Source organism: Pleurodeles waltl, chromosome 5 (genome assembly GCF_031143425.1).
Source record: "Pleurodeles waltl isolate 20211129_DDA chromosome 5, aPleWal1.hap1.20221129, whole genome shotgun sequence".
NCBI classification, from domain to species: Eukaryota; Metazoa; Chordata; class Amphibia; order Caudata; family Salamandridae; genus Pleurodeles; species Pleurodeles waltl.
Window position 1 is genome coordinate 981,437,442 of NC_090444.1, and position 27,466 is coordinate 981,464,907.

Below are 27,466 nucleotides of genomic sequence, written 5' to 3' on the forward strand. Positions count from 1 at the left end.
TGCGGTCGCAAATGGTATTGCATACCACTAGGAATCGCAAATAGGAAGGGAACACCCCTTCCTATTTGCGATTCTGAAATGCATTTTGCGAGTCGGTCCGACTCGCAGAATGCATTTCTGCATAGGAAAATGTGATTTGCAACTCGCAAACGGCAGTTTTTGCCGTTTGCGAGTTGCAATTCCTTTCCTACATCTGGCCCTAGATGTTTCCTCCTTTCATTTTTCCGCTTTAGGTGTGTATTTTGATGTCTTCACACGTACCAAGACCAATTTGTCTTCTGTCCTTTATCCTTTTTTCCCCTCCCAACCTAAACTGTGTGTAGGTAATTGCTTAAAAACTTAAGTTTCACGAACTGCAGATCTCAGGGTTTCTTCCTCATCTCAGTTACTTATTTCCTTCCAGAAGCACCACAAACCTGTTTCAACCCCCACCTTGCCTCGTTGGGTGAAGTGGCTGATGTCTTTGGCTGGGGTTCCTAACTCCTCTTATGGCACCCATTCCGTTAGAGGAGCTACGACTTCTAGTGCTTTTTGGGCTGGGGCTAGTTTACATGATATCCTCAGATCTGCAGATTGGTCAAACTTTAGTACGTTTAGAACCTTCTATTGTAAACCTGTCAATCATCCTTTACAAACTTATTTCATTGCTTTAAACAAGCATAATATGAGCCTTCTGTCTTGTAATAAAATTGAGATTTTACTAGCCTTGGTGTCAGAAAGGCTAGATTTTATTAAAGACACAGAGGAGAGTATTATCCCTCCTCATCCAACCCTCCCTGTTCTTTTTTGCAGTCGCCTCAACTTCAACAATACCACAGCTTACGGCTGATCGACTCTCAGCGGCGCCTGGTTTGGGATCTGCATATGAATCCTCCTGTTCTTCTACGGTTTCTTATCCATTCGTTAAGGACTTATGCAAGAACTTCCTCTCTGCCTTTTTGACTCTTTAGGGATTATTATGGTTCTTTTTGGATTACTCTTTTGACTGACTTCCACAAGAAAAGAGGGCTTGGTGCTCTCAGTCAAGATTGTTATCAAGGGGCTCGTTGTGTGATTGGTTAGCCCCATTGTGATGCATTTTATGTAGTTTCTTTCTTTGTGACACTGGTATGCCACACGTCAACAAAGAGCACTTAACTCAGGGAGACATCTTTCCCCCATACTACAGGGTCCTCCTTTAAAATTCCTATCCTGGAAAAAAAAAAAAAATACTCCTGCTCCTGAAAGGAGTACATGGAAGTAGGCTTCGAAGTGGTTACGTACCTACAATACGGCAATGACTACCTGTACCACCATTGTTAAACAGGTCTTTGAACCATGTGCAAATCGCCCAGTGACTGCCATCAACACCACGTATTATGAGCTGTATACAACGCAATACAATCAGGGGCCATCTTTACTTAGGCTTGGGCGAGCTGGCCCAGGGCCCCTTGGTTCATAGGGACGCAATGAACGTGTGTGTGTGGTGTGTGGTGTGTGTCTGTGTGTATATATATATATATATATATATATATATATATATATATATATATATATATATACACACACACATACATACACACAAAATTGTTCATTTACCGACTGCCAGTGCCTGTTCATTATCTTTAGGCTTTTCTGTGTATCTATAAACTTCCCTTAGTCACCTTAGGATTCCCTTTCATCTCCCTCACAACTACCCTTGCCCAACACCCCCTGTTGCCATCAGCTCAGCACAAAGGGTCATAAAGTGCGCATAATGTGCATTTGCCAGGGGCGCTAGCTGAGCAAAGGCCTACCGTGTATACAATATATTACAGATTCTTTTTGTATTATTGGTGTTCAACCACTTGCACAGGTAGGCCTTCCCACAAAAGCATCTCCAATTCTAAATCTGAAAATATGCAAAAGCTATGACAATTTCAGCAAGTGAATAGTTGCACATTTATTTGTTCAGTTCCCCTAACATAGGTTCTGTGAATTAACATTTTGTTACTGGCAATGCTTCGATCTGTGCACCTAAATCGATACGGAGGCAGAAATGATTCAAGGAATCCAACTCAAAAGGGTTCTGAATTTAAACCATGTATGAATTGAATTATTAACAACGTTTTTTCAAAGACTCAGATGGGTGTTGTACTCACCAACAGACTGGAATGTATTTTTCGCCACGTCATGCGCACAAACTGCGCTTGTCTGAATCGACCCACAATCTGGAGTAGCTATGTTACCACACAGGTTTATTTTATAATGAGTCTGAGTCTCCTGGTCTACAGCATCCCACGTGTATCTAAGGAAAAGTTAAAAGAAAAAGCACAACTAAGTATTAATTGAAAGACTTACAACATCAAGACGACCAACACCAAAAAGAAAAGGTGAGACCATTCAAATTATGACTAATGCCTACAAGGTAACTACACGTGTGACTGCCTGTTTAGTAGTCAAATATAGCAATATCCGGTGTTTAGAGACTTGGACAACTTTTTGGCCTGGTGCCACTGCTCCTGCTGCACCATTCAAATCATGACCCTAGTGCCTGCAAGATAACTGCACTTGTGCCAGTTAATAACTCACTTAAAGAATATTAATTCAAAATAAAATGTCACCTAATTATACAAATTACTTTTCATTAAAAATGAGTGAGTTGTAATTTAAGAAACTAAAACACAAATAATTATTATATTTACAACTGTTATTCAACAGAAATGTAATGATTAAGTACTGAAAAACACAACATGAGTCCACTCACTGCTTGCACTACATCTGCACTGATACTCCATTGCAATATGGCGAACATGTTTACACACATTTCAACGAAAATTGACTTGCGTTCAGTTCATCTTTTCACCTACAAACACTAACAAGTAACCAGTCACCAAAAACCGTATGGTGTAGTTCGGCCACCTTTCACGCTACAGCAAAAACTGTAAAAAATCTTGCGGGCCCTATATTCATGTCCTTAAGCTTAGTTTACTTATTGATGCATTCTCTAGAAGTTTGCTTTTTCCAGGACGTTGTGTAATCTATGGATGGGGAAGATGTGGAAAGAAAAATGACTACACATCTAATAGAGTGAACATAAGGGGACTGATAGAGACACTCAACTCTGCTTCCCATCCAATCTCATAATTTCGGAATTAAGATACTTTTACCATTAATTATTCACAACAAAATCATTGTTACTCATTTATCTTAAACAGCTGAGAGCCATCAACAAAGTGAATCGTCCTGGCTGGTTTTATGTGTGCGTCATTTGTGCAACACAATTGAATGCAATAACAGAAAAGTCAATGAGGCACCAAAATACCGCATGAGTCGCAAATTATGGAAATCAAAGAAACGTGATTTAAGTGATTTAACTATTTATTTACTTTGGATATCCCTTCTAGATACTCTGGGTCGGATGAAGAACTACCAAATTCTACTTGTTTTCTTCTTTTCATTCTTCACAATTTTCACGTTATTATTGGGTCATCAACTTTCCTGATTTTTAGATAAGAACATTAAAATTAGTAATGTAGATCGTTTTTAGCCCTGAATAAGCTTATGATGATATATTTGCAGTGTATATGTTTTACTATCTGGTTAATTCTCTATTTTTTAAAATGATAATATTTTTACAGACATTGCGGTCTAGAAGAAAGAAATATGAATTTTAACAGATAGAGCACTGTTATTTAATGTGGTTGTTTCCCTTTTAAATTTAATAGCGAATTTTCATAAAAAACTGAAAGTATGATTTTATTAATAATATTGGGGGAAATGATTTGAAATTTAAATAATCATATCTAAATTATATCTAGCAACACTTAGGGGCGTGAACTAATCTGAGCACTAATAGTACTATTATGATAATATTTGCAAAGAATTGTGTGGTTTTATTTGTTGCACGTCAATTGTCTTATTTCTAGGTTTATGTCAACAGGGTATTTAAAGGGTAATTTATTGGTGATATATATCACGTGACCAAGGCTGCTGTGTCAGTCGAAACGCGTTGTGTGTAGATTAAACTGATTTTTCTTGTTCCTGAAACCGGAGTGTGCGAGTATCATATATATTTTTCTCTTTGTTTAATTAATTACCGGCTTGCTCGTACCGGTTCTCGCACCACCCCTTTGGGCTGATTGAGATCTTATCTCGAGCATTTCGAATTTATATGATTTGGATCGCTGCAGCCGGCCATTTATAACATAATTGCTGCCCCTTACTAACGCTCTTAGGAGCGAGGGATTTCTTTGAGTTAATTTTTTTGAATTACCGGTTTTGATCATTATTTTGGAAGTACGATACTGTGGAAAAGCCTACCTTCAATTTTACGAGCTTGCATTTTCTTTTGTACATGCCAGAAGCCAATTTTTCATTCGGAACGGCTCTGTCTTTCAGCTCCGTGAATTGTTGTTTCTAATTGGGTGAACTTTCACCTGCTTCCTCGCTGTGAGTCAGCTGTCCTTTCAGAGTTGCAGCCCCGGACGCGGCATCCGAAACTACACGGTGGCGAAGCCAACTTTCCATTCGGAACGGCTCTGTCTTTCAGCTCCGAGAACTGCTGTTTCTAATTGGGTGAACTTTCACCTGCTTCTTCGCTGTGCGTCAGCGGTCGTTTCAGAGTTACAGCTCCGGAAGCGGCATTCAAAACTACACAGTGGCGGTAAGCTGGATGTTACAAACTCTTTTGTTGGGAACCAGATCGGAGACATCTGACAGTTTTGTACAATTGTTGTTTCGTACTATTATCGTTTAGATACTTTTCTGATATTTATCTCGCCCCGCACAAACTGCTGTTGTTCTTTTTTCTTTTCCTTGACCAACGTGTTGTTACACCTTGATGGTTTGAACCGATAAGTATCGATTTTTCAAGATAATTCTAGGATTGGAGCGCTCCACGAGGACTTGGCAAATACTAAATAAGTTGATTCTTCTTTTTCCACGTCTGTCTTAACATCGAGTCATGTGTTAATGTGACTGGTATGGGAGTATCTAAGACGGGCGATTTATTCTTTGTGTGCTACCGGTCCATTTACTGGCGAATTGGTTACCATCTGGTGCTAAAAGCAACGAGAGCGGGATTCGTATTTTGAATATATTGTATTGACATATTTTTTTTCCTTATTTTCTCTTCTTTTTGGAGTGAACAAAGAAAATACAATAAGAAGAGAAAAACAATCTTTTCACAGCATTTTCTTATAAGTTATACTTCAATGAATCCAGTATAGCTGGGGCAGCATTTATTGTATTATATATCTGGCAAGGGGAACTAGGAATTTTTCCTGGGGGTTTCAGGTTACATGTGAAAAACTTCCCCTTTTTTTGTCTTCTTTTTTTGTTTTTGTATAAAAATATTTTTTGGGAGAATGAATGATGAGATTGAAAATGAGACACGGTTGGCGGCACAGGCACTGTTTTCTACAGATGTCATTAAGAAGACTCCTTATTGTCATGGCCAAGAAAGTACCAATGACCTAAAGTCTTTACTTTATAAATTAGAGAAAATGTGCAAAGCTGAACTAGCTAAATGGTGGGAAGCCACATCATTACAAAACTATGTGGATCAACAAATGGTTCCCAGGGGTTAACAAATTTTTATTACTCCTTCTTATGAGACTCCTAATCCGGAGATGTTGAAGGAATGGGCAGCCAACTCTGCCCTCAGCTCTAAACACATGCTTGAAATTCTAATTAAATATGCCTGGCATGATCGGAGAGTTCTGCTAGAGGATATCAAGAAAATGAGAGATGAACTTGAGTTAAGACCTGAAAAGGATTTAATATCCAAGTTTGTGGAAGCTATGAATCTGAGATTTAAAAAAATATGAGGATGATATCAAGTCTAAAAAACAACAGAAGCTACATAGAGATATAGGTGACTATGAGAGTGGAAGAATTCTAACTTTCAGTAGGAAAGTTGATCACTTATACAAGTCATCCCCAATGAATTACCCATTACAGGAAGGACAGTCTGTTTCTGAAAGCGATGTGGAAAGTACAAGGTAATCTGATACTCCTAGCTCCACAGAAAGTGAGAAATCTATTGAGGAAATTACCAACAAACCAGCCACTTTTTTAGACGAGTATCGCCTGCTGCGTCATGGCAGGCAAATTTCCAAGAACCAACAAGGACAGAACCTAAACTGCAAGGGAAGGACATCGGGCCGAAGAGGAAGACGGGGCGGACCAAGAAGAGGAGAGAAAGACTCAGAAACCATAACAAGAACAGACTACACAATGGGGCAAGTGGGAAAAATAACAAGAAGCTCCAATCTACAGATATAATGGATAGCAATATGGTGAATAAAACAATTGTTAATTTATCCAATTTTGCTCTGTCCGAAAGTGATAAATTGACATTATGTTTAGGTCTTTCATTTTGCCCTACTGAACGCTTTAATTATGCTGAGACAAGGATTGATTTCTACAAATTCATCAGAAAATTGAAATTGAAAAAATGGTTTAAATCAAAGAATCCATCTGAGGGAGGGGATATTAGTTCCCAGACATCTGAACATCAGGATGTGTTGAGTATTAGTGATGTAGAATCCCTAATAACACTGTATGAATTAGAAAGAAATGATTCAGATCCTAATGTAACCAATAATGTTTATCAAATTCTTGACGAACTAAATATTACCTATGATTTATCGGTTCCAACTGGCTTTAAACCTAAGTCTACATTCTTTCCTACCATGAATCATGATAACATCGATACATTTTATGATATGGTGGTGAAAGATCTAATCAAATTTCGTCATAAAACTTGGTTGAAACCTAGATGCAATCAGAATTTTACACAAGCACAGAGATCTCTTATTACGAAATTGGTTGATGATAAGGACACAGTTGTTTGTCCCGCCGATAAAGGCGGTAATATAGTACTCATGGACAAACAAAAGTATATTGAGGAGGCTATGCGTCAATTAAATAATACACATTTCTATAAGGTTACCACCAAAGAGGCATATATCAACAGTGTTACTGGAATTTGGCAGTTATTGATGGAATGGAAAGACAAAGGTTTATTGGTATGGGAGGAGTATTGTTTTTTGAAGAGAGATTTCCCCAAATTGCCTGTTTTGTATATCCTCCCTAAAATCCACAAAAATGAAACCAATCCTCCGGGACGTCCTATTGTATCCTCCTGCGTCAGTGCACTTGAAAATGTTTCCAAATATGTGGATCATTTTCTGAGAGAATTTGTTGTGAATTTACCTTCGTATGTCCGTGACACAAAGGATTTTCTCGGTAAATTGGAGGGTATCGTATGGGAAGATGATTTCTTGTTGTTGACGTTGGATGTCAACTCTCTTTATACCATTATAGATCACGATAAGGGTATCACTGCATGTAAACACTTTTTGTGAACAAGGTCATTGAAATACCTGGCCCACACTGAGATGGTAATAAATATGATAAGGTATTGTTTAACCAATAATTTTTTCTTGTTCAATGGGGTACTATACCAACAGACCCTCGGGACTGCTATGGGTACATGCTTTGCCCCGAGTTTTGCTTGTCTTTTTCTTGGTTGGTGGGAAGAGACTATTTTCAAAGATGAAGAACTATACCCACAAGCGAATCTGGCAATTCTTTGGCTAAGATATATCGATGACCTTTTATTATTTGGAAAGGAACAAAAGAACAGGCTATACAGTTTGTGGATAAGTTGAATAGAAATGATCTGAATATTGGTTTGACATGTAATGTGAGTAGCTCCTCCATTGAATTCTTAGATACTGTGATAAAGATTAGGGAACAGAATATTACTACTGAATTGTTCCGGAAACACACGGCGGGCAATAGTTTACTACATGCCTCAAGTGGTCACCCAGACAGTTTAAAATGGAGTATCCCCTTCGGTGAACTACTAAGAGCAAAAAGAATTAGTAGCACCGATGAAGCTTTTGAGGCTGAGCAAAGGGAGATGACTATGAGATTCAAACAGCGGGGATATCCAGAATGGGTAATCAAGAGAGCAATTGATAAGACTAAGGGGATAAAAAGATCTGATACCCTCTTAGATAACATTACCAAACAAGAGGCAGATGACAATGATGGGACTAGACTCATTATGACGTATAATGAGGATACAAAACAGATCAATAACATTATTTAAAAAAACTGGAATATCTTGAAAAGTGATCCAGTTATTGGAGGTAATATACAAAAGAGACCCCAGATCACTTATAGACGAGGACGTAGTTTACATGACATTTTGAGGTCTAATGATAATACCTCAATTCCACAATTGAGACAACACAATTTGCAAGGCTTCTTTCCGTGTGGCCATTGCAAAGTATGTCGCAACAGCATTATGCGGAAGCAATATGCTGTATGTAAACCTGGGAAAGTTAGACAGATCAATCAATTTATAACATGCAGTACCCCCTTTGTGATCTATGTTTTGGAATGTCCTTGCCTGCGATGGTATATTGGTAGTACCAAACATGGTGTTAAGAAACGGATCTTAGAACACATGCGTGCGATCACATCAAATGACGAACATTATCCGGTAGCAAGGCACTTCAAAGAAAAACACAATTCCGACTGTACCAAATTATCCTATTTTGGTATTGAACATGTTCCTCCACACCACAGGGGAAGGAACAGAGAATTAGTGTTAAGGAAAAAAGAGTCAGTATATATCTTAGAATTAGAGACTAAGACCCCAATAGGTTTGAACATGGGGGAGGAATTAAATACTCATCTGTATGATAACTATTAATTTATCTTGATGAGACTCTATTATCTGCCTTTTTTACCGATTGACGAAATTCTTTATCAGCATATGTAATGAGTTAACATTTTATTGTGCATAGAATTAATTTTACTGTGTATAGAATTAATTTATGAGATTTAGGTCAGGTACTTTGGTCAATTATATGCTATGAGTGTTAATTTTATATTCAAACATGAATCTGATGTCTAAGCTTCCAGTTATTGATTTAACTATTTATTTACTTTGGATATCCCTTCTAGATACTCTGGGTCGGATGAAGAACTACCAAATTCTACTTGTTTTCTTCTATTCATTCTTCAGAATTTTCACGTAGTTATTGGGTGATCAACTTTGCAGATTTTTAGATAAGAATATTAAAATTAGTAATGTAGATCGTTTTTAGCCCTGAATAAGCTTATGATGATATATTTGCAGTGTATATGTTTTACTATCTGGTTAATTCTCTATTTTTTTTAATGATAATATTTTTACAGACATTGCGGTCTAGAAGAAAGAAATATGAATTTTAACAGATAGAGCACGGTTATTTAATGTTGTTGTTTCCCTTTTAAATTTAATAGCGAATTTTCATAAAAAACTGAAAGTATGATTTTATTAATAATATTGGGGGAAATGATTTGAAATGTAAATAATCATATCTAAATTATATCTAGCAACACTTAGGGGCATGAACTGATCTGAGCACTAATAGTACTATTATGATAATATTTGCAAAGAATTGTGTGGTGTTATTTGTTGCACATGTCAATTGTCTTATTTCTATGTTTATGTCAACAGGGTATTTAAAGGGTAATTTATTGGTGATATATATCACGTGACCAAGGCTGCTGTGTCAGTCGAAACGCGTTGCGTGTAGATTAAACGGATTTTTCTTGTTCCTGAAACCTGAATGTGCGAGTATCATATATATTTTTCTCTTTGTTTAATTAATTACCGGCTTGCTCGTACCGGTTCTCGCACCACCCCTTTGGGCTGATTGAGATCTTATCTCGAGCATTTCGAATATATATATATATATATATATATATATATATATATATATAATATATATATATATATATATATATATATATATAGAGAGAGAGAGAGAGAGAGAGAGAGAGAGAGAGAGAGATCTATATCTATATATAGAGATAGAGATAGATATATATAAAAATATATAAATCACTTTTGTCAATACGTGTGTGATTTCCCTGGGGGCTGCGATCGGCCCCCCAGGAAAACCAGACCCATATATATATATATATATATATATATATATATATATATATATATATATTAGGCAGTAATAAAAAAAGTCATGTAAGTATTGTGATTATGTTTCTGCTACAAAAGGGTCAGACTTGTCTAGTGGCAGTTTTAGTGCCATAAAGAAGCGCAGAAGGTTTATATGCCTACTGCAAAGAGCAAATCTGTATTTTATGTAAATAGCGGAGTACATTAGTAAAGTCAGCCATTACCTGCGCTATAGTACAAATGAAATGTATGTGCGGGGTGGAGGGCGGCTATGGAGAGATGAAGGGCACTTTTGCTGGGTGGTAATGAGGGAATCCGAGGAGGAGGGAGTGGGAGCACCAATAATGATTGTTGGACTGGGCGCAGGAGGTGCTAAAGACTGACGAATGGTATGTGACAAGGTGTTTTTTTGAGTGTCTTGAAAGAATGTGCTGATTGAGGGAAGAAGCGCAGGTAAGGTGGCCTCTACTGTTGCACGTATCTCACACACACCATCGATTTTGTGACTGTCTACGTAGGCTAGTGTTTTAGAGCAACAGTTTAGCCAATAGCAGAGATGGCACCTTGATGGATGACTGCTGCCGTCACTCGGGTTATAGAGGACAGCTCGGACATAGGATCAGAGACTGAGACATCTAATACTGAGACAGCATCTGAGGGATAGGACAATGGCACAGACTCTGGGAGTGATTTTTCAGTCGGAGGAGTCCCATTCGATAACTCCTCTTCCAGTAAATTATGAGGGAGGTGATGAGGACAGTCCTGCTGTCCCTTCGCAAGCACAGTCTGTGCAACAGGGTAATAGTGGGTTAGCCCAATCCAGAAAACAGGTGAATGCGGTAGCAAGCAGAGATAGAGAGAGAGTGTGCACTCTTGGGAGCTCCCCAATTTAGTTCAGCCCCAAATTCCACCACCCAAATCGTATTGTGGAGACATCAAAATTATCTATCGCAAAACAAACTGGTTTTGTAAGGCAGGCACCTGTGTTTTTGGTCCTGGGTTCGGCGGCCATATAGAGAAACACACTAAACCCAAACATTTCTGGAAACTAGACATTCGGGGGAGTCCACAGAGGTGTGACTTGTGTGGATTCCCCAAAGTTTTCTTACCCAAAATACCCTGCAAAGCTGAAATCATTAATAAAAAAAACTATTTTTCTTGCATTTATCACACAAACTACAGGAATATGCTGGAATCCACAAAATTCCTACCACCCAGTGATTCCTCACCTGTCCCGATAAAAACACTACTCCACTTGAGTGCCTACACCTAGTGCCTGCGTCAGGAATGGATCACCCCAGGGTCAACAGCTGCCTCATGTAAGAACCAACATTGACCGTTGTGTGATCTATTCCTGTCGCGGGCACCAGGCCTACCCACATAAGTGAGGTACCATTTTTATCGGGAGACTTGGGGGAACGCTGGGTGGAAGGAAATTTGTGGCTCCTCTCAGATTCCAGAACTTTCGGTCACCGAAATGTGAGGAAAATGTGTTTTTTTAGCCAAATATTGAGGTTTGCAAATGATTCTGTGTAACAGAACCTGGTCAGAGCACCACAAGTCACGTCATCTTGGATTCCCCTAGGTGTCTAGTTTTAAAAAATGCCAAGGTTTGCTAGGTTTCCCTAGGTGCCGGCTGAGCCAGAGGCCAAAATCTACAGCTAGGCATTTTGCAAAAAACACGTCAGATTTCAATGTAAAAAGGTGATGGGTCCATGTTGTGTTTCCTGTCTCCAGCATTAGGCCTACCCACGCAAGTGAGGTACCATTTTTATCGGGAGACTTGGGGGAACACAGAATAGCAAAACAAGTGGTATTGCCCCTTGTCTTTCTCTACTTTTTTTCCTTCCAAATGTGAGACAGTGTGTAAAAAAAGACGTCTATTTGAGAAATGGCCTGTAATTCACATGCTAGTATGGGCATCCCGGAATTCAGAGATGTGCAAATAACCACTGCTTCTCAACACCTTATCTTATGCCCATTTTGGAAATCCAAAGGTTTGCTTGATACCTATTTTTCACTCTTTATATTTCAGCAAATGAATTGCTGTATACCCGGTATAGAATGAAAACCCATTGCAAGGTGCACCTCATTTATTGGCTCTGGGTACCTAGGGATCTTGATGAACCTACAAGCCCTATATATCCTCGTAACCGGAAGAGTCCAGCACACGTAACAGTATATTGCTTTAAAAAAATCTGACATTGCAGGAAAAAGTTACAGAGTAAAACGTGGAGAAAAATGGCTGTTTTTGTTCAGCTCACTTTCAATATTTTTTTATTTCAGCTGTTATTTTCTGTAGGAAAACCTTGTAGGATCTACACAAACGACCCCTTGCTGAATTCAGAATGTTGTCTACTTTTCAGAAATGTTTAGCTTTCCGGGATCCAGCATTGGTTTCACACCCATTCCTGTCACTAACTGTAAGGAGGCTGAAAGCACCAAAAATAGTAAAAATGGGGTATGTCCCAGTAAAATGCCAAAATTGTGTTGAAAAATGTGGTTTTCTGATTCAAGTCTGCCCGTTCCTGAAAGGTGGGAAGATGGTGATTTTAGCACCTGAAACCCTTTGTTGATGCCATTTTCAGGGGAAAAACCACAAGCCTTCTTCGGCAGCCCTTTTTACCCATTTTTTTGAGAAAACAAAACGAAGTTTTCACTGTATTTTGGCTAATTTCTTGGTCTTCTCCAGGGGAAACCACAAACTCTGGGTACTATTAGAATCCCTAGGATGTTGGAAAAAAAGGAAGCAAATTTGGCGTGGATAGATTATGTGGACAAAACGTTATGAAGGCCTAAGCGCAAACTACCCCAAATAGCCAAAAAAAGGGCTCAGTACTAGGGGGGGTGGGGGGGGGGGGGGGGGGGGGGAGAAACCAGCAGCTAAGAGGTTAAGGGTTGCTTTTGTAGTTAGTATTTTTCCTGCATTCCACATATTCCAAGAAAGAACAAGCCTTGGCACACAGGGACTTTTATTGTGCTGGGGGAGCATCTGGCTGTTTTACTCATTCAGCTGCCATTTAACCCTATTAATGTGGACTTCGGCCAGTGGACGACACCCACATCATGATGGCCAATGCTGGGAGGGTTAAAAAAGGAACATCTGGTGTTTGTACCAGAGGCTTCTTTTCTCAAAATCAAGACTCTGATCTGAAGTGGAATCTGTTCCACTTTAGCCACAACCCTTGCACCCCCCACCCCACGTGACATGGGTGACATCACAAACCCACACAGGCGGGGAGGGGAAGGAGTAAGCAAGCTGCTCCCTCAGTCATCTGGTGTTGATCATGATAAGCCATAGGCTGCCTTCCAACGTTTGAGGGAGGCACCACAGGAAAAGGGAGACCCTGCTCTTTCCAGCAATATTTTCCACAAGGAATTCCTGCTTGTGCATCACTGGTATGTTTTGATCCACAAGAAGGAATTCACTGGAAACCAGGAATTCTAGTATTTCAGGTGTGTGGCACCTCTGACATACAGACCTTCCCCGGGGAGTCCAAGTCCAATGGACCAACAGGGAGTGTGTCAGTCTGTTTTATGTCCTAATGGGCAAGTTTTTACTGTTGATTTCAGTGATAATCTCACACCTTTGTGTAGGAAAATGCATTTTGTCTTCCATACCTTGCAAAATAACTCTAAAGAGTGTCTTTGAAACAGTCAAGGTGCAAATGAGGGCTACTACTTTGGTATTATTATTTATTTGCAAGGCTGCTGGATCGGCACTTTGCCAACCACTCTCCTGCAACAGAGAAAGTTGACTATGTCGATGATGCAGTTTGCTCTAAGCAAGGAAAAGACAGAAGAGTCAGTTTTACTGCATATCAGATCATCCAACTGAACAGGAAATTACATCACTGTGTTTCCCATCATCCATCTGTGGAAGTGACATCACTGGTTTACCACCAAAAACATATTTTAAAGAATAAGTCAAGCAATCTCATTTCCCATCATCCATCTGCACACTGCCCACCACACTCTGCACTTATCCACATTCCTAGGACCTACTTAATGGCAGCCACACAGGGTGTTCCACTGGCGCGCCACCGCCCATTCACCCCTGGACCACTCCCAGCACCAGGCACCAGGAACCGTGGACTCCCCCCCCCCCCCCCCCCCCCTCTATCCTGCCTCGCTCCTTCACCATCTCAATTCCGGCTGTCAAATCACACCACTCGTACACACCTCCTGCAAGTTTTTGTGTACTCTCCCACACTCTACACTCATAACTCCTGCACTAAGACCACCGAGAACCCCACTCGCTCACACGGATACAAACAAGCCACCTGCTCAAAGTTACACAGACCAATCCATGAAACATGCCACATTCGCATGCATGCTCTTCAATACATGCTTGTTCACCAAAGCAACAGATATGAGATATGGGACCTTCTACACAACCCGCTACATGGGCAGCTTGGGGTCTAATGGGACCTCTCTCCCCAACACCCGGGCTGCCACCCGCCAACTCCCTCCCAGTAAGTCTTTATAACAGGGCATGTCCATAGTATAGGATAGAAGGTGCCCTCCAACCCGCATCGCCGCAAGCACTGCGAGGTCTGTGCCCTGCCTATCTTGTGCAATACCACCCTGGAATAATATGCCCTGTGCAGAATCCTCAACTGGAACAGGCCGAGTCGTGCTTTGATAGCCTCAAACCTAGGACCCTGCCTCCCCTCCCCCAAGTCCTCGTTGTTCAAAGCTCCCAGGTCCACCTCCCATTTGGCCCGCAGGGCAGTCATCGGGTCTGCGGAATTATTCAGCAATTTCTTGTACAACAGAGATATGGCCCTTGCCACCAGAGGCTCCATAAGGAGGTGGTCCTCCGGGGGGGCTTCTTCAGGCAATTGCTTATGCTCCAGGATATATCGACCCAGTGCATGCCACAGCTGCAGGTATCTAAACTGCTCTGTTCCCGCCATAGCGTATTCTTGCTGAAGGACTTCAAACGTTACCAGACATCCACCAGATGCTCAATCCCCCAAAAGAGACCACCTGTGGAACCCGCCCAGGATCTTCAGGTCCCCCAATAGATCACTTCACCACAGTCTTGTCCAGGCCGTAGTTCCCCAACTAAGGAAGTGGGTGCCATCACACCACACCCTCACCACCATCGCAGTGTGAACAGGCAGCGCTTGCACACTCGCAGGGGCGTAGAGGGCCACTCATATCCCCTCCACCCATCATCTGTCTGTCCACCCGGAATGCCGGGTCCTCCTGGTCAGCCAACACTCTGTCGTTAACAGTAACCAGTTGTGTCGCCAAGTAGTAATGAAGAGGGTCCGGAATTTCCAATCCACCTTCATACACCCAGAGTTTCAATTTCAGCAATGCTACACGGGAACAGCCACCGTCCCAGAGAAGCAAATTGATGTCCCAATCCAATTGGTCAAACACCTCCACCGGTATCTTGGAAGGGGTGCTCTGAAAAACATATAATAGGTGGGGCAGTCATCTTGTAGAGGGCCGCTCTACCCATGAGAGGGACAGGCAACGCCCTTCAATGAGCCACATCCCCCACGGAATCTGTTAAGCAGGGGCTGCAGGTTTTCATGGAGAAAGCGCCCCTGATTCCTAGTCACATATATCCCCAAGTATTAAACAGATGGTGGAGATCAGCATATCAAAACCTGGGGGCAGGGTGGAGGGGGGGCCCAGCCAGAGGGAACAACAACGATTTGGCCCAATTAATCTGGTAGCCGGAGTGGTCCCCGAATGTGCAAAATACCTGCATGATCCTGTCGATGGACCACTGGGGTCGGGTGACATACAGCAGAATTTTGCCTGCGTACTGGGCGATACGTTCTTCCCATGCTGCTCCCAAGTCGATGCCCCGAATCAGGGGAATCCTGCCTAATCCACTCTGCCAAGGGCTCAAGTGCCAGCAGGAATAGGATCGGGGAAAGTGACACCCCGGTTGTGTGCCCCTGTGTAAGGCGAAGGGACATGACAGCGTCGCCTTGACCTGCACACGAGCTACCGGTTCGCAATAGAGCAGTCTAATCCAGGCCATGAATCGTGGGCCAACTCCAAACCTCGTAAGGACCGCAAAAATATAAGGCCATTCCATGCGATCGAAGGCCATTTTAGCATTGAGGGATAGGAGCGCCGCCTGCGCTCTATTCTGGTGATCCATCATGTGTAAGACCCCATGGAATCTCCTCTAATTCAAGTGTGTGGATCTGGATGGCATAAAGCCTGATTGATCCGGATAGATTAGCTTAGTAATAATCATGCGTAGTCTGGTTGCCAGGACCTTCGCCAGTACCTTGATCTCCGTGTTGAGAAGGAAGATGGGCCTATAGGTGTGCACATCTCAGGGAGTCCATCTTTCTTCGGGATCAATACGATGGTTGCGATATGCTGATCCGGCAGCAACACTGCCTCCTCCCTCACCTCCTGAAACATAGTCAACATATGTTTTGCTACTTTGCTCCCCAAACACAAACAACTCCATTGGGAATCCATTTGGTCCCGCCACTTTGCCCGACTGCAGCCACTGCAATGCCTCGATAGCCTCCCCCTCCGACAGCTCAGCATCCAACTCCTCTCTCCTCCTCCGAGAGTTCCCAAAGCGGGATGTCCCGCAGGAGGTCTGCCCAGTCCTCATCAATCATCCGAGTCACAGAGGTATAAACCTCTTCATAATACGCGGCGACGGCCTCCGCTATGGACTCGCTGGTCCTACATAGGGCACCATCTTTAGACTTCATCTTCCTGACCCAAGATCATTCATGGTATCTCTTGTCCAACAGGCCAGCAGATTATTGACTGTCACCCACATCATATAGTCAACGATGAGTCGCCAGCGCATATGCCCGAGCATGCTGTTCAGTCAAGGTGCGCAGCTCATGGAGCTTGAATCTTAGCTGGTTCTGAAGACCACCCTCAGTCTGCCTCACAGCGGGCCTCAAGAGCTGCGATTTCCCGCTCAAGGTTTGCGGCTTGCATGTTTAGTTCCTTTTTCTTGCCACCAATCATGTTTTGCCCGTGGCCCAAGTACAGTTTTAAGGGCTTCCCACATGGTACACGCAGAGTCCACGGATCCAAGATTTTCCTCAAAATATTGTTTATCCCTCTCCCTCATTTTGTCGACAAAGGATTTGTCTCTCAGATGCCACGGGTCAAATCGAGACAGCAGAGTGTAGGACTGTGTAGGGCCCAGCAAGGTGACACCCACGGGGAATGGTCTGAGATACCGCTTGAGTAGTGCGCTGCCTCCCGGAACTTACCCACATGAGCCCATGTCGTGAATAGAGAGTCCAGCCTTGACAAGCCGTTGTGGGGAACTGAGGAGTAAGTTAACTGCCTCTTCCCTGGATTCTGTTCCCTCCGCAGGTCCGCCAGGCCAAAGGAGTCCTGAAAGGACCGCAGTGCTGTTGAGGCTGCGGGCTCCCTTGCACGTGAGATTCTGTCTAGCCCCAGGTCAGTCAGAAGATTTATGTTGCCGCCCAAAACCAGGAGCCCTGGCGTGAGATCTAACAGCAGGGCGCCAAGATCTGCCAGAGTAGACCCCTTCAGTCTCGGAGGAACATACACCAAACACATGTTAGGAATGTGCCCTTCCAACACTCCTGAGACAGCTACATTCCGCCTCAATGTGTCCCACCAGGTACGTGACAGGATAAAAGGTACTGATTTTTTGAGAAAGGATACCCACCCCCCTTAGAATCCATTGTGTAACCTGCATGAACTACCAACTGGTACCCAAACCTGTTTAACACCTTGTAATGATTCCCTTTTAGATGCATTTTTTGTAACATAAGGTCGGGCCGTGTGTGCGCAGGTACTGAAGGACTATGGTTTGTTTAATGCGGCTGCCCAGACCATTCACATGCCATGTCATGATCCTGAGGGTGAGAACCGACAGTCCTGCCATGTGTGAGCCCTCCCCCATCCAACCAGGTCACTGCACCATTCATCTGTTCTTGTAGTCCCTCCCATGCTGCCTTGTTCCGAGCAATGTCACATAGCATCACATGGCTGTACAATTGCACAGAAACAGTGTAGAACCATAAGCAGTAGATCAACAGTCCCCCACCCAGAAACTCAACCCCTCCTGCAACCCCACGTGGCAGGCTTTGAACTGCCCAACCCTTCCCCCAATCAGCGGAACGCCTGTCGCCCTAAACATCTTGAACTCCTGAGTGGGTAGGCTAGTGCCACAGTTCCTTGCCTTCATCATTAGCAATGGCAACAGTTAATTCAAAACAATCCCCCAATGTGCATTACAAGCTTTGTACCTCCTGCCAGTTCTAATGGAGCGCTGAGCCTGCCGCACCCCCAGTCAGAGCCAGGAACCTCCAATGTTCACTCTGTAGTCTCCGCAGCGTGTCGAGGTCGAAGCCACCAATCATTATGTCAATGATCTTGCTGTCTCACCTCCCTTTTCCCGTCGTTGTGAGGGTGGGGGTCACCCTTTTCCTTTCAACTGTGTCCTCCTCTCGGACCCCAGCAATCCACGCGGCCCACAGACCGGGAACCCTCCAGCCATTCCGACGCCTCCTCCAGATTGTCGAAATGCTATGTTTTTCCCCTCCACGATTACCCTCAGTCTTGCCGGGAAGAGCAGAATGTATTTGAGTTCACAGCCCCGCAGTACTTTTTTGACCTCTTGAAAGCTTTGGCACGGTTGTTGAACTCTCAGCGTGAAATCTGAAGAAAAAAAAAAACACACACAGACAGTAGCATTTTCATACTGAAGATCGCTGTGGGATCTGGCGGTCTGTAGGATGGCATCTCTGTCCTGAGAGTGGAAAATTCTTGCAATGATGTTCCTCGGAGGGGCTACCGGTCGCGGAAGCGGGACTGGAGCCCAGTGCACCCGCGCAGCAGTGAAAACTAAGCCTCTTAGAGCGCAGGGAGTCTGTGATCAGGATCTCCAGAAAAAGCTCGACATTCGGGCCCTTGACGCCCTCTGGCACCCCAACCACTCTGATATTGTTTCTCTTGGCCCTCCCCTCCTGCTCCTCCAGGCGTGCCACTATTTTCTCGCATTCCACAGTGAGAAATTGCTGTCCGTGCCACTCCTCAATCCCTGGGCACAACAGCCATGTCGCTGCTGACTGGGGGAGTGGGTTTGCTAGCTGACCACCCACGCCCCTCCCCACGCAGGTCCAGTTGACTTCTACAGCAGGCAGTGGAGTAAGGGCCACCGCCCGCGTCTCGCTGCACCCCCACCTCGTACCTCAGTGCCGCAGACCACTCGATCCGGCCGCGGGCGGGAGACAAACATGCCGCACTCCTCTTCAGGCTCCTTCGTCTCGCATCATGCCTCCTTCTGCTGGACCCGACGTCACTCCAGTCGCCTATGGCAGAGGGGGCGGGAAGCCGAGGCACCAAGCATCCCCAGCCACAGCAGCCGCAGCCCTGCCGGCTGCAGCGACCCCCGACCAGGCCCAGCACTCACGGGTCTCCGTTTCGGGTGCCCCGCCCTATGCCGCCTCTCCACGCTGTCCCAGCGCTCCGCATTCCACGTTCCGACAGCCGGCTCCACGCCGCCTCCTTCAGGCTGCAGGATGCACACGAGCTCACCGCATGGGCGTACGGTGACCGACAGCCCCCAAACTGTTGCCCCGCTACTCCAGCTGCACCCAGACTACACCTGCTGGTGGGAGGAAGGATTAATGTGCGGATCTTGTGGGGGATTTTAGAGCGGAAAACAGAGCTCCGCTCAATGGCAGCTACCACCACTGAACCCTCCTGCTGTGGATGAAAAACATTACAGAAGAATGGGATTTTGCCCTCTCCAGGCCTTTGCCCAGGCACACCCATAACGTGCTGAAAGCCAAATAGAACCTCAACAGCTGGCCCACTGTAAGCACAAACGAGCTGACTCTCCTTAAATCACAAACCAAATGCAAGAGCCTGACTACAGGCCAGATAATACAGAGAGGTTGGTAAAATGCAACTGCAGTGCAAACAGCAGCAAGGAAATCTTCACCTTTATCAAAGATTCTACTGAGCCTCCTGCTACCTCTAGCAAAGTTCTTACTATTCTTCTCTAACAAAATCAACTCCATATATAGCAACTTAAGACCCTCAACCGGAGCCCACCACAACTCAACTTCACAACCTGGCCGATGGAAACCCCTGACCTCATAGCCTGCGTCACCACTATCAAAACCACAGTGGCATTTATAACTTTCCACTCTGGCCCCATCTGACCCTTGCCCCCACCCACCACCATGCCTTCATGAAAGGACTCCTACCAATCAGCAAAGCTTTATCACCCCTCCTCAATTCCTCCACTGACCCAGCCACCACCCTTTCCATCTACAGACCCATCTCCCTCAAACCATACCCCGGCCAAGGTCTTAGAGAAACAAATCAATCAACGCCTCACTGACCACCTTAGTAACCACCAGTTGCAACATCACTCAGTCTGGATTCAGGCCCAACTACTCTACAGAAACAGCATTCTTCAGCACCAGACTATTATCCACACAATCCTTGACAGAGAAGACACTCCAGCCCTTGTTCTCCTGGACCTGCTTGCAGCATTTGACAGTCTGACTCTCAATCCTCATCAATTGCCAGCAATAAACTGGCATCCAAGGACCCACCTTCCATGGGATCTGCTCCTTTTAAACAGATTAGACACAAGCTGTCAGACTACCACCTTATTCCTCGGAAGCCTGCAAACTAATTTGCAGTGTCTCAGGGGTCTTTGCTCTGCCCAACCCTCTTCAAAGCATACAATATCCCTCTTGCCAAAGTCACCTGCACACATCAACATTTTCTCCTATGCCAATGACATGGACAAGATCCACAACACAAGAAACAAGTTCACCACCTGCATGACCAAAGTTGTTCACAAGATGAAAGCCAACTGTCTCAAGCTCAACACTGACAAGACAGAAGTAGTGATTTTTGGCAAGAACACCTCACCCCAGAACTCCAAATGGTGAACAGAAAAAGTAGGGCCAATACCCAAGACCCATGCCAGGAACCTGGGAATCATCAACATCAAACTGGACATGATCGCACAAGTCAATGCCGTTACACCCTGAAGATACTGAGGAAGTTTTTCACATGGCTCCTATTCAACACCAGAAAAACTGTCACTCACACCCTAGTTACTAGCATGTTGGACTACAGATACACCTTCTACACCGGGATCATCGAGCAACTCACCAGAAGACTACAAATCATTCAGAACTCAGCAGACAGACTCATCCTTAACCCCCCAAACAGACCTCACACCACACCTCAGGGAGCGCCACTAGCTCTTAATAAATAAACACTTTCATTGCAAAAGCCTCACACACACACATTCAATGCACTACACAGCTTAGGCTCCACCTACCTGAACAGTCGTATCTCCTTCCACCTCATCTCCGCAGCACCCTACTTGCACACATCCCATGCAGATGCAGACCAGATCAAGAGACCAGGCGTTCTCATACTTTGCTCCTAAAGCAAGGAACGGCCTCTCACTTCACATCAGAACCTCCTCTTCTGTTCTTGAATTCTGCAAGAAGCTGAAGACCAAACTTTTCAATTAACCAACTTACCCTAGGCATGGCTAGGTCCACACACCGTTTCTGCACCATGATATCCTCACGGGTGACAGTGCGCTTTACAAATATACGTAACATAACATTACCCATCATTCCAACACACCAACTCGTAAAAATGTTGTGTATGTTTAGTATATTTATACTCCACATGTGAGTGGGCCTAACGGCCGAAACAAAAAAGGCCCTAAAACACTACATGAACACATCAGCCACATGGTTAGCTGTGGTGTTTGGCCCAGAATTGGCCACTACCCATTGAAACCTACTACACCCAGACAAATTTGAGCACTAGACAACTGAGACTGTCCAGGGTCATGTGCTTTACGTGGATCCCATATATTTTTCTTGCCCCCAATACCAGGCAAACCTCAAGCTCTCTCTAAAATCATGCTTTGTTATTTGCATTTCTGTGATGGAAATGTCCAGAATCTGCAGGCATTCACAAAATTCCCATCACCCAGTGTTAACCAAATTGTCCTGAGAGAACAGCTGTGGCCTAGTCCCCACGCCACTAACAAATCATGGAACAGTCAATGGGTGTCCTTCGTGTGAAACCCTCAAGTGGGAGCCAAGATAAAAGTCAAATTCAAAGCCTTGCTTTCCAAAGTTAATTAAACACTGCTTACTGATAAAGAAAAAATGGCTGACAGAACTATACCAAATATGGCTTAAAGTTTGAACTCTACTCAGAAAGAGTGCTTTTTGTGATTTAATATAAATCTATTCGATCGTTTGAGGAATTTGCGTTTAAAGAGGGGCTCAGGTTGGTAATGAAGGAGTTAAAAAGTTAGACCAACTATCCAGGTACACGTATCACGAACATCATTTAAAAAAATCTGATCTTCTGAGTATCCCAGTGAGCTTTTCCTCCCCTGGACCTTTTCAGTACCGCATTACCAGGACCAGTACCACAGTACTGAGTAATCTGATAGTCTGCCCATAGCTACAAAAATAAATAAGTAAATTAAACAAATGTTGCCGCCCCCCAATAGTCCCAGAGTCTTGAACTTTTTCTATACAAAAAACATAACTGGGCAGGCTTGGAACCTCCAGTGTCGCAAAAATATTTTGGGGCTATGCGTACTGCAGTACCAAACAACTGGTACTATGGTACTTAGTGCGGTCTCCTATGAAACTACTTTACCAGTACTGTAAATCTTAAAAACAAAATTATATATATATATATATATATATATATATATATATATATATATATTATATATATATTATATTATATACACACACACACACACACACACATACATACCCACCCCACTAAGGCAGCAAGCTGACTATGAAGGGTAGGTGAGTGGACAGTGGCAACACCACCAAGGAGGGCAGAAAGGAGAGGACAATGGCATGCACACGGAGAACAAGATGCAGGAGAAACAAGCTAACTAGAGGACCGCTCATGGAGTGCTGGAAGCACAACAGACCACGACTTCCCACCAGGCCTGAGCACACACACAGAACTGAGAGCAGGGGGGTGAGGGGCATCAGCAGCAAGTTGAGCTTGGAGGACAGGAGGGAGTGGCAGTTCCAGCATAATGCACTACAGAGGGCAGGAAGGAATGGGTAGGCACGTGCCCAAGGAGAGTGAAAGGCAGGGAGAGAGACAGGGCAGAAAGCTGGCCATAGAGAGTAGGCAGAAGGTGCAGTGACAGCACAACTGTCTCCGGTGGCAGGAGGTAGAGGCAGGGGTACACACAGATCAGGAAAGAGGTTGGGAGGGCAGATGCAGTTGGCTGACAATGGCAAGCAGATGGGAGGTGCTGTGAAAATGCAACACACCACGAAGGGCAAGAGGGAGGGGTCGGGACACGTACACAGAGACTAGAGAGGAATGAGCAGGAACAGGGTCAGCTACCTGACCACAGATGGTATGTTGCCATGAGCAGGACAGCACAAAGCATTAGAGAGAGCAGGAGGGAGGGAGCAGTGCTTCTATGTCACCAGGTATACAAGATGAAAGCAAGTTCTATGAGCCTATGACATATATTTAAACTCCCCTTTAAACTAATACCATTATTCTAATCCTTGCTAAATTTAAAAATGGAAGTCATAAGAACAAAAATGCCTAAAAAGATGTAAGAAAGAATTGAAACAAGGTATCACTGTGTCTGATGCAGTCTTTCAGTATTGATGGGTGATGACCGCCAACTCAGGATATGTGATCTTTGGTCTAAATAGTGAGCCCTAATCCAAAGAATCTCAAAAAGGTTGTGAGAAGTGGAACTTATAACAGAGGATGTAAATAGATTTGGTTTATCAACAGCATTTCTGCTGATGCCATGCTTTGTGGAGCCACTTGTTCATGTGAAGGAAGGCAGCTAAAGCTAGAAGACAGGCTTGAGGTACACACAATGTTAAGGCTCACGTCTGGCACAAATGCAGGTCTTGGTAAATCCAACTTATGCAGCCGGCACTATCCCAAATCTACCAATCAATGATACACTGCTCACTGAGCTAATGCTAACAGAACAAACAAATGTTACATTATCAGAGTGGAACTCTTATAATTGCATGTCAATCAATTTATGGTGGGCTTGGTTCAACTGCACAGTGAATACATAGGGGTACTGCAAGTCACTGAAGGGTTCCGTGACCGTGTAGAGGAAAAATGCCAAAGGCAGAGTTCCTCCATAAGGTTGTGTAACTCAGAAGAGACTTGCAATATCCGTATCATGTACAGCAGGGGGTGCTTTATTCCTTTTAATAAATGGCCACACCATTAACTTCCCGCAAACAACTTAAATCCTCAGACAGTTCTTTCATATCAAAGTAAGAGCATGTTTGTTAACATGAAGAATAAGAATAGAATTTCTAGTGTAAAATTGAATACATCAAAAAAAGCTGTTAGATATTTGGTGGAAACAAAAAATAGAATCAGTTTAATACTAGCTTGGAACATATCAAAACATACAGAAATAATCTACATTTTCAGTGATTACCTAAAGAGTGCAAAAAATAAACGGGTTGCACTAAATATTTTCTGCTTGTTGCTGTACAGCTAAACAAACAGAGCAGAACACTCATTTTTATTCTTTAAACAGGTGCTTAAAAATTATGCTTCTTGGCCTGACCTTCCTTTCCCCCTGGGCGTCTTGCTCTGGCAACAGGAATGACAACAGAAATCAACTGTAATAAGTTACTATTGTTGAGCAGCTATGTTATTTATAACAGGTGACTGGTTGTTTTACATGATGCCTATTATATATAGTATAAAGTACCCACTGATTTAAATAAGGATATTACAAATCACTGTGGAATTCCATGACCATTTAGAGGGATGCGGTCAAAGGTCAAGTTTGTGTATATGGTTATGAAGCTCCAAGATGACTTGCAATACCCTTATCATGTATGGTGGGGTACTTTATTCCTTATAATACATTGTCACACCATTACCTCTTCTACAAACCACTTAAGTCTTTGGTGCATAGCTCTTTCATAGGAGAGAGAGCATGTTTGTAAACATGAAGAATAAAAATAGAATCTCTAGTGAAGAATTAAATACACCAAAAAGCTGTTAGACATTTCTTGAAAAAAGATATTAGAATCAGTTTCATACAAGTCAATTTTTAATATTAAAAGGGTGCAGTAGCTCAGAATGTGTAGAAACATGCAGAGAGATTCTGACTTTTCTTTAACTACCTAAGCAGCTCAAAACATAAAATTTTTGCCATACATATCTCCTTGCCGCTTGTAACCATGCAGTACGAAAAACAGAGCAAAATAAAGAAAAAGCAATATATTGTTTTCATTGAGACAGCTGTTTAATTATGTTCCCTGACTTGGTCTGCCTTTCCCCTCGGCTCCTGGCTCAGGAAGTTGGCACTGTGATGTCACAACTCAACGGCATCACCTATCGCCGATTGTACATTAAATTATAGGTGGGTTACAGTGACTTACAGAGATGTTTTTTACAGTGGTGTTCCGAGTGACATAAAATAGACAACGAGAGTGAAGCTCTAGTTGTCTATGATGTCGCTCAAAACTCCAAAGTAATAAAAATCCTCCGCAACTGTGCTTTCTGCTTTCAGTTAGAGCAGACAAGCAAGGCCTTCATGACTACACCACAGTGGTTAACCAGTTTTGTTATCAACAGTTGCTGTGTCAAAGCAGTGAGTTATGATATTCAGAAACTGTAATAAACGATGGAGGCTCTCCCCGATAGCCATATATAAAGAAACAGAGACAATTTTCATTCAGAGAGTTCACAAAATCCCATATATTATAAACACCCTAATGTATGGTACATATATAATCCCATATCAAACAGACTAGAACTTTGCATGCAAAAATGCAAGCCCCTATAAACATCAGTATACAAGGGACATACAAATCGTAAATCTGAGCACAGCTTCTCTTACTAACCCGACCTGCCAACAAGTCAAAACCCCCTTTGCTTATTATTATGTTTGCATTTGTTGTGTTATGTTTCTTCCTTAGTTTACCTCAAATTCATTCATCATTGATTCCATTATCGGAGTGCGAACAGTACCTTGTTTATATTACTGAAATAATCTCCTTCTCCACCTAAAGTGTTCTCATCAACCTACGACTAATGCATATGTTCATCAATCGTATTTTGTACTCTGTATCTTTACTTCTCAAAATCCAATAAACACTGATTACAAAAAATAAAAATTCTGAAGTTTATTTATAAGTCATACATAGAACGATGTTTGCTTGCATTTTGTAATGTTTGAATACATTACATCAATATGCATCAAGCATCAGATTTCCTTCTATGAGGAGGTTCCTTCATCTCTAGCAAATATAACATCGTTTAGACAAAGAAATAGGTTGATATTATATATTCAACAATTCCCATCAATTATATTTTCAGCCAAACATGAGGGGTCATGACGGACACATCATCCAGGGGATTACCCAAGGTCGCTCGATCATCAGTTATGGAGGTAGGTGGGCCGCATTATCAACGTGAAACTAAAAAGGAGTCAAGTATAGCGAGACAACTCTAAGATCCCAGGACCATAACAAGTTCCTTACTTATTATTTCACACGATCTCTCAGATTTTCTTTAAAGCAAAGACTCCAGAGGTGTGTGTGCAGAATCAAGCCATCATATCGGGTATAATAAAAACATCAGCCAGCCACAGCTCTTAGATACGTAGCATAGAGAGGGTTACTTGGAGATAAGACTAAAATACGATTTTTAAACACAATCTTTGCAATCATAGTGAACCAGCAGCGTTGTAAATGATATGGGTGGCACTAGAAATGTTTAAGATTAAAAAAGGTTGGTTTGACGACGTGACTTATTTCCACTTCCTCTAAACTGCAGGTTTGTCCACGGAAAACGTTTGCAGTGCTCTAGCACTTCACTTGAGGAAATGACAATGAATCAACAGAACCGTGTTACTAACCACAACAGTATAGAGAGACAGATTTATTTCCAATCAGTCTGGATTTTATGTTTTTGGGGAGGAGATCAAGTTCCCGAATAACAGGATGGTTGAAAAAACTAATAACACTTGTCTGTGAGCAGAATGCCAATGCATTCATGGTCCACCAGAATGGTCGCTGGCTCTACTAAACAGCACAAACTAAGAGAAATACAGAGAAAGCCAGTAAGGTATAATTTGGGAAACATACCCACAGTTTTGTGCATCACAGAGTTCCATTACTGCTTAACCTCTTCAAGGTACGCAAAAATGTTAGCTTGAAAGGACTGTCAGATCTTGGTCCTTGCATTAACCAAATTTTGCTTCTCCAGCCCTTGGTGTGTAGACGGTCTCCTATTAGGATGAATTTCCCCACAGCACCATTGGAGGAATGGGATAGGTCGGGCAAATCATGCGTGCCTAAGTTCATGATAGTGTTGCGAAAGATGGTGATGCTTTTGGTGTTAAAGTTAATATGTGGATTTAGGGTAATGTTAGTTGGTGGTGTGCAGAGTCTGGTTAATGTGTGTTACCAGGATTGTTGGTATTCAAGTGGTTATTGGATACCGCCCTATCTCACTGTTTAACGTGGATGC

General features: G+C 43.0%; 1 protein-coding gene across 1 annotated transcript in view; it reads right to left on the reverse strand.

The window, feature by feature from the left end:
• IGF2R (insulin like growth factor 2 receptor) overlaps positions 1 to 27,466 on the reverse strand; it is a 1,086,527-nt gene that overhangs the window by 1,017,145 nt on the left and 41,916 nt on the right. The window contains exon 2 of the mRNA XM_069235138.1: positions 2,121 to 2,266. Within this exon, the coding sequence (XP_069091239.1) occupies positions 2,121 to 2,266 (146 nt within the window). The remainder of the gene's footprint in view (positions 1 to 2,120; positions 2,267 to 27,466) is intronic.